At 60.7% G+C, this 17,958-nt stretch overlaps 1 protein-coding gene across 2 annotated transcripts in view; it reads right to left on the reverse strand.

Moving 5' to 3' along the window:
• The window catches only part of GTF2IRD1 (GTF2I repeat domain containing 1), a 68,642-nt gene extending 51,854 nt beyond the window's left edge, over positions 1-16,788 (reverse strand). For both annotated transcript variants that reach the window (XM_044915132.1, XM_044915131.1), the window contains exons 1-8: positions 16,666-16,788; positions 14,179-14,320; positions 11,554-11,709; positions 9,631-9,814; positions 8,850-9,160; positions 7,766-7,855; positions 5,876-5,959; positions 870-1,053 (exon numbers count right to left, since the gene is read on the reverse strand). In XM_044915132.1, coding sequence (XP_044771067.1) covers positions 870-1,053; positions 5,876-5,959; positions 7,766-7,855; positions 8,850-9,160; positions 9,631-9,814; positions 11,554-11,709; positions 14,179-14,320; positions 16,666-16,788 — 1,274 coding nt within the window. The remainder of the gene's footprint in view (positions 1-869; positions 1,054-5,875; positions 5,960-7,765; positions 7,856-8,849; positions 9,161-9,630; positions 9,815-11,553; positions 11,710-14,178; positions 14,321-16,665) is intronic.
• Positions 16,789-17,958: the final 1,170 nt, after the last annotated feature.

The following is a 17,958-nucleotide window of genomic DNA, read 5'->3' on the forward strand; positions in this document are numbered from 1 at the left end:
TGGGGGTTCAGCGACGAGCCCAACACAGTCCTTGCCCTCAGTCCCTGCCTTTAGTCTAACAAGCTCGCACGTGAGCAGACGCACACACTGGGAGCGCACCCTCACAGAGCTCCCGGACAGATGCCTGGGAAGTGGCCAGCACAGTGTTGCCTGGAGGCAGGGGGCTGGACGCCACGGCCTCTGGCCACCCCTCCATCTCTAACCATTTAGGAGGAAGCATCCCGGGAAGTCTGAGCATTGCCTGCAGACCCTGATGCTTCTGGGTGGTGAGTCCAACCAGCTGTGAGGGCAAAGTCCCCACTGGAGTCGGGAGCCGAGGCTAGGGGATGGGCAGTAGCAGCCCCCTCCTCCCCCCCACCAACCCTGGGGGGCTGCTGATATGGAGTGCATCGTGTTCTGCCTTCTCCCACCCACCCACACCTGGGCCAGGGAAGCCGGCTGCCTGGGAGGACAGGGAGGGCGGTCCAGCCACCAGCAGGTAGGGTAGCCAGATGTGGGGTGTGAAGGGGAGAGGCCAGGCAGCTCCAGCTGAGCTCCCCGCTAATGGCAGGTAAGTTCAAAGGCCTCAGGTCTTCTTTAGGCGGAGGAAAACGCCTCTTACTAAGACCTGACGGAGGGCCCGCACGGGCCAGGCATGGTGCCTCCATTTCCCGTTCAGGCCTCAGAAGAGGCCAGGAAGGGGGGGCCTGCACAGCTGCGTGGTTAAGGAGCCCGACCCCTCTCCCAGGCCCACCTGTTCTCTTGGCCGAGTCTGAACCCATTCATTCCAGCCCTGCACCATCATCACCCCCCTTCATGCCTGCTGTGGTCCCCTGCCCAGCCCGGACACTCCGGCACCCCAAGCCCGGGCCCCGCACCCCACCCTGTACCTCTTAATGATGAAGTGGATGCTGTGTCGCTCCTCCAGGATCCGCTTCAGCTTGGGGACCCCGTAGGTGCAGGGGCGCTTGAAGGGGATCTTGTCTGGGATGCCCACAATCTCCACAGCCTCTGGGTCGCAGGCAATCTTCCTGTAGGGGACGGGGACCATGTGGTCCAGGCCCAGGGCTTCCGCTGGAAGGGCAACGGCAAGGCTGAGCATGGGACGGAAGCGGCGGGACATGCGGGGGCCCCAGGGCCGCCGTCACCATGACCTTCCCCCGTCCCCCTCCCCTGCACATGGCGCTTCCTCTTGAAAACTGCCTATGGGTTCCCATCCCCCTCAGCGACAGCCAAAGTCCTACCTGGGCTTACGAGGCCCCACGTGACTGGGACCCCATCACCTCTGACCTGATGTCCCTGCTTTCACTGCTGTCTTTCCAGCCTCCTTGTTGCTTCCCTAACAGGCCAGACACAACACCTACCCCAGGGCCTTTGCACATGCTCTTCTGGCTACTGGCTCTTCTCCCAGATCACCATTCACTTCCCTTCCTTCCTTTCCCCATTCAAGTGTCCCCTCCAATGTCACCTCATCAGCCAACAGCCCCCTCCATCTCCCCATGACACACCCTGCTCTGTTTTCCATCCCCCGTTTACTGTGACCTGACACTATAAACATATTCGTCTATACGTTGGTTCACTGTCTGGAACGTCAGCTCCAAGGGAGCAGGGGGTGGTCCCTGCTCCACGGCTGGGATCTACACAGGATGGGACATAGGCTAGCTGCTCCCTGCACTCTATGAGCGAATGAATGGCTGAAGGAAGCTTCTCGGCAGGACTCCTCCAGCCCCCCAGATGTGCTCTTTCCTCCAGAGAGGCAGCTGACATTCTTCTCACTCATCAAGGACAGAAACGAGACACAGACAACTTTGCCAACAGCAATGTAGACAGAATCCGGGCTTAGGAAATGGTGACTTGTTCCTTTCTTCCTTCCAGACCCTTGGGTTCGGTCTTGGGCCACCTTAACTATTCACTTCCATCGCACCTCCAAGTTCCCACTCATTCAGGTACCAAGTACTTCTTGAGCACCTACTATGTGCTGGATGGTACTTTCTTGGGTCCCCGGTTCTCCCAGGGCCTGGGAGGTCTCAGGATACCTGAGCAGGGCTGGTGGTCCACTTCCCTCCTGCCTCGTCCCTCCAAACTTCCCCAAGCATCCCGTGTCCCCAGGCCCTTCCTCAGGCCCCTCCCCATCCTGGCCCTGTTCCTCTGCCGGGGCTTTGCCTGTGTCCCAACAGGTGCCAGCCCCGAGCTGGCCTCCCCTGTGGCCACACCCTGGCCGGGACGCGGCAGGGCTGCCTGGGGCCCTCCCTGGCGCGCCGTCAAGAACTGTTTTTCTGTTGATGCAGCCAGGTCTGCGTCGGCGGCTTTGGCAGCCAGATCCTACTGTGAAGCCACACTTAGCTCGTTGTCAAATTAAACCCTCGAAATCTCAACAGCTGTCAAACCATTTCTTTCCCCAACCCCCCACCCCAAGCCCCAGCCAGTGAGGATGGCTTCGGCAGGTCTCTGTGCATTTGTCTCCACTCGGGTTCATGTCATTGGCTGGGCCTGTCTCTTCAGCCGCGAGGACACCCAGCAGACAGAAGGTGACCCCACCTGGCCTCCAGCCTCTGGCCCCTGAGAGGGGGAGACTGCAGCCACCAGGCAGGAGCCTCCGTCCCTCATAGAGACTCAACCATCTCCCAGGATCCCCCCCATTTCTTCTCCGCTTTATTTTTCCCCCGCTGCACCCCCAGCCCCATTGCTGGCCCACTTCACCCAGAGCTGGTGGCTGGAAGGGCAGACCCAGGAGCAGGATCCGTTCGTCCAGGGTCTGCGGGATGCCTCAGGCCGCCACACAAGGTCCTCACCCCCAGGGACGTCCCCAGTCCTCCTGGGGATCTTCCTTCTCCCCAGGGCAGCTGCAGGGGAAGCTCAGACGGAGCTCTGGCCTGAGAAGGGGCAAGGCCTCAGGCACTCCAAGCCCAGTGCTCCTCCTTGGGTTTGGACGCGGCGAGGCCAAGTGCTGGCATCCACAAAAGGCTCAGCTTTCTGGAAACATCCAGAGTACACCATAGGCAGGAAGCCTGGCGGCTGCCGTGCCAACTTGGCTGAGGCAGAACGCTCCCAAGGCAGTCGGAGCCAGCCCTCCCCAGATCCCCTCCCCCCTACTGCCCATCCAGCTCGCACCTGCCTGTAGGGGAGGAGAGGGGGAGGAGTGGGTCGGCCAGAGAGACCACAGCAAAGGTTATCAAAGGTGCTCAGGCTATCCCAGACTCCTCACCAGACCTCTAGAGCCCTGCTCAGCCCCACCCCACCCCAGAAGGCGCAGGCTGCCAAAGCCCCAGTGTGGCTCAAAGGGCACCTCCTCCATGAAGCCACCCCTGATTCCTCAAGCCTGTGGAGACCTCACCCTTTTCTGAGCTGTCCTGTCTTTCCGAGGGCCCCCACCCCCGCGTATTACTGTACACTGTCTCGTCCCGCTGCACGCTGCTGAAAACACCTGGAGACACATCTTCAGGCACCTGCCGAAGCACCTTGAGACCAGCGTGGGCCTCAGCGCCTGGCACAAGGTTGGGTGGGGGGAGCTGAAAATGCGTGACTGATAAGTGAGCGAACCAGTAAATGCATGAGAACAGAAAAGAAGGGAGGGGGCAAGTGTGACAGGTGACCCAAGAAGTCATGTGGTCCTCAGCTCTGGTTCCTGGCTCGAGAGTTCCCAAACCCCTGGTAATTTCCTTGAGTGACAGCGCTGACGACAGAGTCCTGTTTTTCCTAATAAACCCTTCAACCCACCCGAGTTTATGATAACGAGGGGCAGGCCCCCAGCACCCTCAGGATGGGGACTGGTTGCCAGGGCAACCCAACTACGTGATCAGAGGGTTGGCACTTTCGATCCTCCCCCCACCCCACCCCCAGGAGGGGAGAGGGGCCGAGATTGAGCTAATCACCAGGGGGCGATGTTTTAATCCATCCTGCCTACTTAATGGGACCTCTGTAAAAACTCAAAATGTGGGCTTCAGAGAGCTTCCGGGTTGGTGGATCCATGCGCCAGGAGGGTGCACCCCCAAACTCCACCAGGACAGAAGCTGCTGCTCTCGAGGCCCTTCTGGACCTCACTCTATGTGCCTCGTCACCTTGCTGCTCATCTGTACCCTTTATAATAAACAGGTAAAGACAGATAAAGTGTTTCCGAGTTCTAGCTGCCCTTACAGTGGACTGTCCGAACCTGAGGGGAGGTCACGGGAATGGTGGATGTGGAGCCACGTTGGACAGAAGTGCGGGTGCCCTGGGGACCCCACCCCTAATTGCGGGGCCGTCTTGTGGGACTGAGCCCTTAACCTGCGGGCTCTGCGTCGCTGCCAGTGGTCGGTGTCAGGATTGAACTGTAGGACACCCAGAGGGAGCACTGCTTGCTGTGGAAAACCCCCTCTTCGGGTGTCAGAAGTATTAGAGAGAGGGGCGCCTGGGTGGCTCAGTCGTTAAGCGTCTGCCTTCGGCTCGGGTCATGATCCCAGGGTCCTGGGATCGGGCCCCGCATCGGGCTCCCTGCTCCGCGGGAAGCCTGCTTCTCCCTCTCCCACTCCCCCTGCTTGTGTTCCCTCTCTCGCTGTGTCTCTCTCTGTCAAATAAATAAAAAAATAAAATCTTAAAAAAAAATAAAAAAAAAAAGAAGTATTAGAGAGAGGGTTTTCCTTTAGCGAGGCAGGAGGGGAGGGAGGAAGACGGAGAGAGAGGAGAGAAAGACAGGAGGAGAGAGAAGAGGGTAAAGCCCCACCCTGTCCCTTTTGCTTCAGGTGAGAAGGCCAAGGTTAGAGAGGGAGGCGGCCAGCTCCTCCTGGTCGCCTGGGGCAAGTGGCTGTGGACTCCCAGTGCAGTGCTCCTCCTGGACCTTGTGTGTTTAGGAAGCTCCTAGGGTCCCTGCCCTCCTGTCTGTGGGCCTGGGTGGCGACCGTCCCTGCCCTCCCTTGGCCCCATGGGCAGAGGGACTTCCCCACAGCGGGGTGGCACCATTCGGGAGGTGGTGGGTGACACCAGGGGATCCGTGGGGACGTGCGTCATGTCCCCATACTGAGAGCCACCCACCCAGACAAGGGCTACACGTACATGGCCATCGCCTGCTGGGAGCTTACAGGAGGAGCCCCATAAAGGCTGAGTGAGCAAGGCCTGCCAGGGAGACGAGAGGGACAGGTGCGGGAGCGCACGGCGGGGGTGCGGGCGAGCGGTGTCCGAGCACCCAGAGCAGGACGGTCTTACAGGCCACCTGGTCCCACCCCTGCCTTCTAGCCGACGGTGGCTTCACTCTCCACGCGGCGCGGCACGAAGCTGGACCACGTGGAGGACACACCTGCCCCGGCGCTTCCCCCACACCCCATGTGCAGAGAGGGCTGACATGCGTTCTGGGCCCTGCGCGATCCTGGGTGCCGGGGACACACAGAGGGGCCGGCGCAGTCCTGCCCCCCCCACCCCGGGGAACAGACACAGACAAGGCACATCAAATGCAGGATGTGCAGCAAAGAGGAGCCCATCAGGGCTCTGGGGACCCCTCCTGGCCCAGCCTGAGTCTCGAGGAACAAGTGGGAGTCTACTCCACAAACACGCAAAGGGCACGTCAGGCAGAGGGCCCAGCACCAAGGCCAGGGCTCTGGGCGCAGTCTGTGGGGAACATGCAGCGCGTGGGGCCGCCGGCCACTCTCCCGGGTCTTCCCTGCAGGGTCCCCCCTGCCCGCCCCGCCGCCTCCCACAGGTGAGCCGAGTTGGGGCTCTGCCATCAGTTCCGCCCCCTGGAAAAGTCTGGAAGGGCAATATTGACAGAACCACCCCCTACCCAGACAGGAGATGACATGAGCGCGGCCGGTGAATGGGTGCCAGCATATGGCTCCTGCTGTCATGTTAGGGAACACGAGTGATTGCCACGTAATGAGATGCTCAACACGCTGCCGAGGCCACGCAGCGGGCCGCACCGCCCACTCACCATATCTGCTGTTAAACAGGATCTGCACGCACTCCCGGAGCGTGTTGATGTCCTCGGTTTCCTTTATGAAGGCGTCCCACTTCTCTATCAAAACACAAGAGGTACGAGTGAGGGCGGGTCGCGGCAGGGAACCCACGGGCCGGCCGCCTCCCCCTCCACTGGACCCTCCTGGCTGGGCCCGGGGGCCCGGAGACGGCCACACTGGAGGCCACCAGGCTCTCTCCTCCAGAGTCCCACAGAGGGGCTCAGCTCTTCCGCTCACTCCCGCCTCGGCCCTTGACACCCCAGCCTCCTCCAGGAGGCAGCCCTGCCCAAATCCAGGGTGCTCGGGTGGTCCCCCCACTGCCGCACCCTGCTCTCTTCTCTCGCCTCTGTCGGCCCCCAGGGGCAGTGCGGATTACGCAAGCTCAGCCTGGCCCTCCTGGGTGTCTCCTGCCCCCATAGGCAGGGGTTGTGAGTAAGGAGACACAGAGCCCTGGTCTCAAAGGCACTAACCCTCATGCCTTGTACACCCAGCCTTGGCCCTGTGGCCTCCCTCAAACCCCCAGCCCTGCTGGCCTCTTCCACGAAACCAGAGCCTCTGCCTCAATTTACTATTAATAACTAGAGTCACCATTTGGTCCATTATGATACCATTATAAATGCCATCTTTAATTTATTTACTTTATTGTTTTTGTTGTTTAAAAGATTTTATTTGTCAGAGAGAGAGAGAGAGCAAGAGCGAGCACAGCAGGGGAAGGGGCAGCCAGAGAGAGAAGCAGGCTCCCCACTGAGCAAGGAGCCCAAAGTGGGGCTCAATCTCAGGACCCTGGGATCATGACCTGAGCCGAAGGCAGATGTTTCACCAATTGAGCCACCCAGGGGTCCCCCATCTTTAATTAATTATTAAGAGCTTATTTGTCCTGAGTACTTTATACAGAATATCCTATTTAATCCCTCATGATATCTTTAAGCATAGACAGTATCCCCATTTTTCAGGTAGGAAAACCAGGCTCAGAGAGGCTGAGTATCTCTCCTGAGATCACCCAGCGAGCACCCAGTGAGATTCTACCACAGCTGGTACCCCTTGCCCACCATGGCCTCCCGAGATGCCACTGCACCTGAATCTCCAGGTCCCCTCCCTGCCACGGATGGACCCTGTTTGGGACAGTGGGGGGGGGGGTCTCCACTCTGATCCCAGGGGACTAGGTGTTCTTAAAGAGCCTCTCACTGAAGGCGAGGCCAAGACCGCCACCAGGCATAATTGCTGGAGAGTCTCCCTTCCTCCCTTTTGGTATACAGGAATCCCAAATACGGTGTGGTACTTTTAAAACCCATCCACATGGGCGCCTGGGTGGCTCAGTCGTTAAGCGTCTGCCTTGGGCTCAGGTCATGATCCCAGGGTCCTGGGATCGAGTCCCACATCGGGCTCCCTGCTCGGCGGGAAGCCTGCTTCTCCCTCTCCCACTCCCCCTGCTTGTGTTCCTGCTCCCGCTGTCTCTCTGTCAAATAAATAAATAAATAAAACCTTAAAAAAAAAAAACCCATCCACATAATTTTTTGATCCTCTCGTCTTCAAATGGCCTTCAGCAGCCGCTGCCGGCATCCTGAGTCCAACCTCATGAGAGAGAGATCCTGAGCCAGAAGCACCCAGCTAAGCTGCTCCTGAATTCCGGACCCACACAAACTATAATGCGTAAACGCTCACTGTTTTGAGCTAAGTCCTGGGGCAGCTTGCTACACAGCAATACCCAACTGTTACACTCTGGTTTTACTCACACGTCCCTTGTGCGGAGCCGTCCCTCCTTTCTCCCACGAAGACCCAGTGGATGCATTTCCATTTCAGGACACACCACCCCCAGCCCCGGACCCCCCACTCTGGTTGGGGTGCTGCTGTGGGCACCGTCCTACCTGACTTGTCATGGACAATGGAGAAGAGGATGCGCTTTGAGGCGTGGACGTTCTGGATGAGAGGACCACCGGACCCGGGGGGCTTCTGTCCTGGACAAGGGAGAGGAAAGGTACAGGTTCAAGGTGGGCCCCCAGATCTGGCCTGGGTGCAGAGACGCTGGCTCTGGGGTAACAGTCTCATCCACCAAGGAGACCCCCGAGCTCAGCCCTAGGGTCGTAAACTCAAGACAAGTTCCCTGCCCAGAGGCCTGAGACATTCTCTGGCAGAGTCTGCTCTCCAAACGGCAGATCAGGGAGGCCAGGATGACGATGTCCGAGGACAGGTGGGGACCCCTATTTAGGTGTCTAAGTCCCACTCCGCTGCTCAGCCCAACATCTGATGGGAAAGGCGGGGGAGGGAAGTCCCTTTTGCTCCTTCTCCTAACGGTAAGTACAACTTATAAGCACCTCCTACGCACCAAGCACTGGACTCTTGCTTTAATACAGCAGCTCTCAAGCCTGAACACCCAGCGGAGCCACCTGGCCGATTTAAATACACAGGTGGCTGGGCCCCCAGCAGCCCCCTAAGCTTCAGATTCAGCAGGATGGCAGCAGGGCCTGAGAATGTGCATTTCTAACTTGCCCTGTCATTTGACCATGGTAATAACCTCGTGAGAGGTCCTACTGGCATCTCGACTTTAAAGCTGAGGAAACTGAGGCTCAGGGAGGTAGAGATCTGCTGTGGGACACACAGCCTGGTGGAAGAGCCAGGACAGGAACGTAAGTCTTTCTCACACCCAGTTGTCCCTTCCCCTATGCTTTCGGTACCCCTAATCCAGGCTGGGTATGTCGTCAGTGCTCATTAAATGCTTGTGACTGATTAGCCTGCTTACTCCCTCCACAGACTCCTCTGTGGGGTGCCCTCAAACATCTCTCGGTCCCAGGCCAATGATACTGTTCACAGAGGTCCTGTCCCAGCCCCTTGTCCCGACATGCCTCCTTCAGCCTGGGGTGGGCCTGAGCACCCCCATCTGCCCAGGGAGGGTGGCCCCCCGGAGTGATCTCTGTCCCACCCCTGGCATCAGGGGTCCCAGCAGCACCTTACCACAGCACTCGGGGAAGTCTTGGGCCCCAGAGGCCTTGGGCTCAGGCCCGGGCCGGCCAAGGCCCAGGTCGCTGGGGGCAAGTGGGCAGGCGGGGGCCTCCTGCTTGAGCTCTCTCGTGGTGTGGTTAGGGAGTGAGGTGCTGTACAGAAAGCTGGCCACAGCGGACGAGGTGCCGGTGGGGGGTAGGTCCTGGGGTGGCCCCTTGGGGGCCTGGCCGTGCAGGCCGCAGTCCCGAGACCCCTTGGCTATCAGGGAGACACCGTTCAGCTCCACTAGGGCCTTCGAGTCCCGCCCGCCATCCTCAAGCGGCCTGGGTGAACGAGAGAAGGACACGTGACAGCTTTATACACCTGGCCAGCCAGGCCCCAGCCCGCCCTCTGCACAACATGATGGCCTGTGAGGTACACGGGCCAGGAGCCGGTCCCCATTTTACAGCTGGGGGTGCAGGCCCGGGGCGGGGTTGTGATGTGCCCAGGGCCACACGGCTGGGCCACTAGAGGAGCTGGGCCCTGCCCCTCGGCCCCCGTGCGCCCCACGCCCCCATCCCGTGCTCAGATCATGCTCTATGCCTGGGCATCTGCCTCACTTCCATTGCCGGACTGGGAGCTTTTACAACCGGGGTCCCCCGTGGGTGTCTGAAGTCCCCTCCCCGTGACTGGGTGAGTGGCCCCAGGCTGAGCCAGCATGGGAGCAGATCACCCTCCCTGGCCTGTCCTGGCCTGACCCTCATGGTCCAGCCACCCTCCCTGGGCCCACTCCCAGGCTGACTACCTCACTCACCTCTTGAGCTTGAAGCGGATCCGGTGGCTATGCTCCAGGATGGCCATGAGGGCCTTGGGGTCATAGTCGGCCGGCCTCCGGAAGGCCAGGCCCTCGGGCAGCCCCTGCACGGCCAGCAGCCCCGGCTCCCTGAGCAGCCTCTCGTAGGGCAGGGGCACCACGCTGGCCCTTCCCAGGGCCTCGCCTGTGGGGGAGGGGGTCGAGGAGAGGGTCTAGTATGAGAGGGCAGCCAGGCTGGGCCGGGGGCCAGCCTTGCCCCAGAGCTGGGGCCACATTGAGTCACTCCCTGTGGTGCCGGGTTCCCGGGAAACTGGACCCCATGGGCCCCTTCCCTGCGAACGCCCCACAGAACAAGGCCCTGCAGGCTGAGCGGGGCAGGTGAGCGCTGGAGGCAGGCCCCTCTGTGTGCACCTGAGGGCCGGGGTTCCCCCATGGCCTGGGTTCCCAGCTTCTCTCGCCATTCTCCCCTCTCTGGGCACCTGGGTGGAGGGCAGAGCAGGGCGCGGGGCTGTGGGCAGGAGCTCAGGAGGAGCCACGGGGGAGAGAGAAAGGAGGGCGGCAGAGACCGCAGGGAAAAGAGCCACAGGGCGGAAGGGAGGAGAGGGAGGTGAGAGGAAATGGGAAGAGCAGATTCAGAAAGAGAGGAAGCAGACAGACAAAAGGTGGTGGGGATGAGGAAGGGGTGAGTGGAGGGGAGACTGACTGGGGACTGACGGGGTGGGATGGCCGAGGGGCCTGGGCTCAGGAACGCCTGTTGTCACTCCCACACTGCAGCCCCTCCCGGAGCCAGAAAGAGGCTGCTCACCTCAGATGCTGCCCGAGGTGTGCAACTGGGGGGTGGGGGGCAGGGCAGAGTGGGCAGGGGTGCGGGGGGGGGGGTTGAGGGCACGAACCCTGTAGCTGGCAAAGCCAACCACATGTGACAAGTCCTCCCATCCCAGGTGACCAGTGTGCCCACCCCGGGCCTCTGGGCCTCCCATCCCACCTAGGCCTCCCCCTCCTCCTGACAGCAGGAGGTTCCTCAGACCTTTGCTCCACAGAACCAAAGGCTACAGTACAGAAAGGAAGAAAGTCAGAGCTGGGATCCTTAGGGACCAAAGGGACCTGCCCAAGGTCACCTGGAGACCGCGACGGCTACCACTGGGCCAGAGATTCTGCAACTGGCCACTTGTGAGGGAGGCCAGGCCTGCCCACCTCCCCCAGCCCTCAGAGGAAGACTTGGCTAACTAGCGAAGTTAGCTCTCACTCAGTCATTCAACAAACACCCTGCCGATGTCGGCCGCTGTCGCTAGGGATGGTGGAAGGGGCAGGCACAGACCCCGGTCCCAGAGGGCACTGGGCTAGTGAGTGGTCAGAGCACAGTGGGTGCCCCTAGGGGGCACTGAGCCAGTAGCGGGGGCTTCCCAGAGCTGAGCCTTAGAGAATAATGCGGTGTCCGCCGGACAGAGGGGAAGGCAGTCGTGAAAGGCACAGTGGTGCAGAGGCGAGGTGTGAAATGGAGCCAGAGTGGGCCGGAGAACAGGAAGCGGTTTCGTGAGGCAAGGCAGCATGGCTGGAGGGGAGCAGGGACCGGCCACTGTGGGGAGGGCGACGGGGAGCCCCCGAGGCCGTGGAAAGAAGAGCTTTCTGGTCAGACTTGTGCTTTAGAAAGATGGCCTTGGTCACAGGACAGGTGGGGACAACAGGGAGCCGGCCTGGAGGCAAGGAGACCAGGGTGAGCCCAGGGCCATTTCCAGGCAAAAGGTGGCAGCGACCAGGGGCCAGGGCCGGCCCGGGGCGGTGTGGAAGGCGGTTCAGGAAATGGGGCTGGGGCAGAAGAGCCATGCCTGGGGATGCAAGATGAGGGAGGGGCCGCCTCAGCAAGGCGGGGACGGGGGCTCCCACCCGCCTGGGGGCCCCAAATGGAATGAGGAAGGATCTTACTATAAAGAACATCAAACACCTCCTCTACCATCTTCCGTAGAAGGTACACGTCCGAGCCATGCTCCAGGGAAGACCGAGGGATGTTCCGGCCGCCACCCTCGCCCCGCGACACCTTCTTGGGATGCTCTGTCTCTGGCTCCTTCCAGGGGGCCCCTCCTGTGGGACACAGAGCATGCCGGGCCAGGATGAGCACCTGTCTCACCCCTGCCCAGTGAGCTGAGATGTCCCTGCCCCATGCTGAACCCTGCAGCGGGGCACTCAACATGGAGTAGAAAATGAAGGAAGGAAGGAAGGAATGAAGGAATGGAGGAATGAATGACGAGTGAGCAAGCCCTGCCCCAACCCCCTGCCCAGGGCCAAGGCTGGTCATCTCTGAGTTCCCAGTGCCTCGCACAGGGCTTGGGTCTCATCCTGGTCACCTCTGACTCGCTGTGTGACCTTGGGCAAGTCCCTTCCCTCTCTGGGCCTCAGTCTGCGAGCTCTCACAGAAGACCAGCTGGCGTGGCTCAGAACCGGGGTTCAAGCAATGTCTGTTCCGTGCACCCCTTTCTGTGCTCCAACCCTAATGCTGTCTTAAATAGTCGAGGCCCCAGTTTTCCGCTCTGCCCCATGAGGAGACGATGGGGACCCCAGCAGGAGGCCAAGGGGCTGCAAAGAGGCAAGTTCATGCCAGGCTGGGCCAGGGTGGGGCCCTGGGAGTGTCAGTGGACCCCTGGATAGGGAGATGCTAGACACTGCACTGGAAAGGGGACGAGGGGAGGGCCCGGAGGCCCCCTCGCAGCTGGGAGCCTGCTCCTCTCCGGGGATCTGCGGAGCTTGAAATAAACCAGCTATAAATAGTCGCTCTGCTGGGCTCGGGAAGCCAGGTGCACCTTCCGCAGGCCCCAGCCTCGCCAGCCTGGGGCCACAGGACCTGGCCACTGTCTATTCTACCCTGGGCCAGCCCCCACCCAACCTCGGAGAGGGGACAGGCTCGGAGAGCTGGGCGGGGGCGGGAGTGGCCAGGGAAGCAGCTGGACCCCAGTGATGACATGCCCAGTGCTGGGGGCAAGCCTTCCCCGAAACGGCTGATGGAGGCTCCAGACCCCGGGTGTAACGCAGACGTTAATGATGGCAAGGACAATGGCTAGCATTTACTGTGTGTGAACCCAGTCTCAGGCACTGTTCTCGCCTGTATGAGATCGACTTAATCCTCAGATCGACCCTCGAGGAGGGCAGCACTGTCCTCCCCTTTCATAGACAAGAAGGTTGAGGCCCAGCAGCCGGCAGGTGGCAGAGCCGGGACGGAGCCCCAGACGCCTGCCTTCAGGGCCTGCTCTTAACCCTAAGAGCTCAGAGTCCCAACTCGTGGGCTGGAGCAGCTGCTCAGGGACTGGCCTTCGGCGCTGCAGCCAGGCCCTAACCTTGTAGGGACTAATCCACCAAAAAGGTGAAGATGACGAGCTTACCAGGAGCACGGATGGAAATTTAGGACATGAGAAGCCGGCACAGTGTGGGGAGTAACCACAGGGGTTGGGGCGGTGGGGCGGGGGAGGGTTGGCGACTAGGGGTGGGGGGCACAGAGAGGGGCCCGGGCAGGCGGGAGGAACGTGGACGCGGAGGCTGGGGAGGCGTCTGCCGGCAGAGGAGAGGAGGGAGGGCCTCCCAGGTTGGGGGACAGCAGGGACAGAGGCAGAGGGGAGCATGCACACAGAGCCGGTGAGCTAGCACTCAGCCCAGGACCGCCTGCAGTGAGGGATGCCGGGAGGGGTGACACAGAGGCAGGGGCTGGGTTACGAGGGTCTTAAAGGCCCCAACAGTAGCGTTGAGGAGTTGGGGGCTTCAGAATGACCCCCCTGCTTCAGGGCTCCCGGCTCCCAGCTCTGAGTGCTGTTCTCTTTTGCAAGTGACCAGGAACCCCTGGCAGGGCTCCCAGGGGGAATGGGGGGGGAGCGTCCTGCTACACCTCCCCCATTCTGGAGGGGTCAGCACAAAGAGCACGGGTTTCAGAACAGAAACCTGGCCTCCGTCATGTGGCGGCTATGTCCCCCTGGGCAAGTGGCTTATGCTCACCGTGCCTCAGTTTCTCCCTTGTAAACTGGGTGCGGTTTCCTGAGCCTGCTGGGGAAAGTGAACAGAGCACGTGGCCTGGCTCAAAGCAATACTGATCGCAACGCCACTAACCGCTCGAGATATCAAGCATTTCCTTCGTGCTGCCGGTGTCCTCAGTCACTTCGTCCCCAAGAGCCACCACGAGGTGGCTCCAGATCGTTACTATAGCAACGACAGTGCCTAACTCACAGGGTTGACGTCGGGATAACTGAGTTAGCATGGCGAAAAGGGTGCTGCACACAGCAGGTGCTCAATAAGCGTTAGCTGAACAAGGGCACTGGGTCCCTGTGTGTCGGAGGCAACATCAGGCCTCAGGGTCCCCTTCTGCCAACGAGCACGCGGACGTGTCTGGGTCTGGCCCGCCCCGGGGTGGAGTCAGCTGGTCTCTATGGACTGAGGGGCTGCTGGAGAAGTCACGCCCCAGTGACGCCACACTGGGAAGCCCGCACAGCCCCCAACGCAAGGCCCCCTGGGATTGCTCTGGGGACCCTCAGGGACCGCAGGCCCCACCCACTGGAGCCCTGGGGTACTCACGGCAGAACCTGAGGAAATCTGACTGCAGCTCGTTCCGTGCATTCAGGAACATTCTCCCCTTCTCGGTGCCCACCACGAAGGCGCTCTCATCATGGACAGCAACACAGGCCACCTCTGCATTCAGCTTGGAGAGCGCCGAGCACTGCAGGGGGAGCGGGGTATGTGAGCCGGGAGGAGGTCCCCCAGCTCGGGGACACCTCCGGTGACAGCTCTGGGGGTGGGATGAAGCTCCCAGCTGCCTAAGATCCCACCAGCAGCTCCAGGGAGAGGTCACCCCTCCACGGTTCTCAGTCGGAGTCTGCAGGAGGAAGGAGTGAATGACACCCCCCACCCAAAGCTTGGCCAAGGTCAAGGGAGAAGACAGGTCATGGAGCCCCCAGAAGAACAAAGACACAGGGCCCCTGCCCTTCCCTCCTCCCAGGTCCTCCTGGCTCTAGAGGGGTTCCTGCCTGAGGCTTGGCCCCAGCCCCAGGAACAATCCTGTCTGGTTTTCTTAAAGTCCTAAATGAGAGGAGGTGAGGCGGGGGGGGGGGGGCGGGCGGCCAGGAGAATAAAGGCTTGAGCAGATCCAGGTTTCAATCCCACATCAGCCACTTCCTGCTGTGGGACTGATGCACGTCACTCCCCTCTCTGGGCCTGATCTGCAGAATGGGGACAGGCAGCCCAGCTCCCAGGCTTTCAATGGGCTTGGCTGTAGGGATTCAGCGAGGCCTGGCAGGCAGGAAGGAATCTCTAAACAGGGGTATCTCCTGTGGGTTCACAAACAGAGGTCATTTTTGCAGCCCCAGACTTGAGGGGTTGGCAGGCCCCCTGCACGGGAAGCCCTAACACAGGGGCCCTGCAACCAAGACCACCAGCATCTCAGACCTCCGACCTAGATCAGCAGAAGATCTCTGCCTGCAAAGCTCTCAGCATGCATTCGGCGCCCTGTAAACATTGGTTTTTATGAGAGTTTGGTAGCGCTCTGCTGGGCAGTCAGGGAGTCTGGCTTCTCATCCCAGTTCTGCTGCTGTGTGACCTAGGACAGGGTCCTCAACCTCTCTGGGCCATAATCATGCCTCTCAGCTTCAGCCCAGAGTCACTCTGCTGAGGAAGCCGGGGACATTGTGGAGCCGAAAGGCCTGTCCCCGGAGATCTCCTACGGTGAAGGGTGTGTGTTGATTTCCTGCTCAGATTAAAATAAAAATCTGCCGCTCGCTCTGCCGGTGGCAATGCTACAAAACGTTAACAAGCAAAGGAGACAAATAGAGTCAGTTGTTCCCAACACACGAGTGGCCATCCGAGCTGGAGAGATACTTACTTCCCTGTGTGGTCACTCTCCAGGGAATCGGCTTCCCCAGAGGCACAAAGAACGGGGCTTGGAGGAAAGGCCTGGAAGAGGGTCTGCCCCACAGCCCCTGGAGACCACCCGAGGACCCAGGCCCCAGCCCCGGAGGATGCCAGCATCCAGTCACCGCCGAGCAAGGGTCATCATCACCCTTGGGGTCCGTCAGGAAACCCAGGAAGGGACCTAAGGACAGGGGGGCAGGTCTCGTCCCCGCCACCAGGAGAGCTACGGGGGCCCTGCTCCTCCGAGGAGCCTCTGTAACGCCCTCTAGAGCAATGCTGCCCAACAGAACTTTCTATGAGGATGGAAAAGTTCTGTCGGGGCGCCTGGGTGGCTCAGTCTGCCTTCAGCTCAGATCATGATCTTGGGGTCCTGGGATCGGGCCCTGTGTCGGGCTCCCTGCTCAGCGGGGAGCCTGCTTCTCCCTCTCCTTCTGCCCCTTCCCACCCTGCTTGTGCTCTCTCTCTCTCTCTCTCTCTCACTTTCTCTCTCTCAAATAAATGTAATCTTAAAAAACACAAAACACAAAACTGGCCATGCTGTGTGACTCCAGGCAAGGTGCTGCCCTCTCTGAACTTCAATTTCACCATCCTAACATGCAGGGGTGCAGCTAACGGACGCCAGACAGCTTCTAACACCCCCTTACTCTGTCCCAGAACTTCCCCCCCCCCAAGAAAAACCTACAGGAAAATGACATTATAATTTCCTCATTTGGGATAAACCACTGCAGGCTTAGGTACGTAAGCAATCGTGCCAAAGGAGTGATTTACGAGGCGTTTCTCTCTCCTGGGCCCGAGATGCAGTTATAGCTCGTGCTTTAACATCGGGGATTACAGCTTTCTCATGAGTCAGGTCCTTTCCTCGGAGACCTATGACCTTCCCAGGGATGGGACCTGAATGGCAAAAGGCGATGAAATGAGGATGAGGGGTGAGGGGACCAGGGGCCCAGGGCCAGTGCTGAATTCCAGGGCTGGATTTTCACATCCTTGGCCTCACTCAAGCCTCCCCCTGCCCCCCTCCCCCATGTAGGCAGATGGGGACAGTGAGTCTCAGGGGGTCGAAGACCCCTCCGCCCGAGGTGGCAGAGGTGGGACTCGAGCTCGACGTCTGCTGACAAAGGCCGTGACTTCCGCCCCTCCGGGGCAGACCGGGGCACTCACCATGGAATCTAACGCAGACACGAGGCTGGTGATGATCTCGTCTTTGCGGGTGAAGGCGGAGCTCCAGCGGTCAGGCCCGCAGCTGTTGGCGGGAATGTCGCAGCGCTTCCCCAACAAGGCCATGGTCACCTGGATGGAGGGAGGCCGCGGAGGTGGGCGTGTGCCCCAGGGCGTGGCCCCCACGGCGAATGCCCACCCCAACCCCGCCAGGCCCTCAGAACCCCAGGGCCGCCTCTACTTCCAGGGTGGGACGAACCAAGGGCTGGCCTCCCCTTTCCCCAAGGGGTTAGATGTATGAAGGCATTAGAGCCCCCCGCAGGGCCTAGTTAGGGAGGAGGCCGCACACAGCTCTGGGCAGGCACGGGCACAAAACGGCGGGGTAACTGAGGAGTGCACTCGCTCCATGGCATGTCCCCCAATCTGCAACTCCAGGGCTGAGCCCAGTACCATGACCAGTCCGCCTGGCACCTCAACTGCCAACTTCCCCCTGCACGTAGCTCTGGCCATGGCTCTCCCTTGCTCACACACCCTCCATGGCTCCCTACTGCCCACGTTAGCTCTGCACTCCTGCCCCTCGTCCAAGTCCCCCTCCACACCCCACACTCTGGGTGCTCTAAGAATCACCGCCCCCCAAACATAGCCACGTCCTTCATGGGGCCCCAACTGTCACAGGTTTCCCTCTCCCTGACCCGAGTGGCCTTTTGGTTCCTCTGTCATCTGCCGACAGCCCACTCAGCTTTTAATTGTCACCTCTGCTGAGAGGGTGCCCTCAATGGCCCCACCTCCTGCCCCTTCCCGCCCTGGCTGGGCCAGGTGTCCTGGCTGGCCTCCCACATGTCCCCAGGCTCCTCTGTCACAGCTTTCTACCAAGCTGCAATGGGCAAGGCCACTGTCCCGAGGCCCGCGAGCCCCAGTCTCAGAGGTTCAGAAAGATAGTGGAGGCCACTTCATCTCAGGACAGGGTTCCCCCAAGACAGGACTTTGCCCCATTGTCATGAGGCTCCTGGAGGACAGAGGTGCACCCTCCCCTTGCTGGGGCGCCCTCAGACCAGGGCCCAATGCCAGGGCTCCCCGAGGCAGGGGACAGGCCTGCTGCCCTTTCACCACCTGGTCCAGCCTGGGCACCCACTAGACACAAAGGTCAGCCTCCCCTGCATCCGGTTCCGTCCTGCCCCTCCCCTACCAGAACCCGAGGAGGCAGGTCTGGGGGGCCACCCACAGGCTGCCCCAGTGCCCTTCCTCGAAGGCAGGGACCCTCGGTTTCCCTCTCTGGGCTCAGCTCCCCTAATGCTC

This window comes from Neomonachus schauinslandi, chromosome 5 (assembly GCF_002201575.2).
Source record: "Neomonachus schauinslandi chromosome 5, ASM220157v2, whole genome shotgun sequence".
NCBI lineage: Eukaryota > Metazoa > Chordata > Mammalia > Carnivora > Phocidae > Neomonachus > Neomonachus schauinslandi.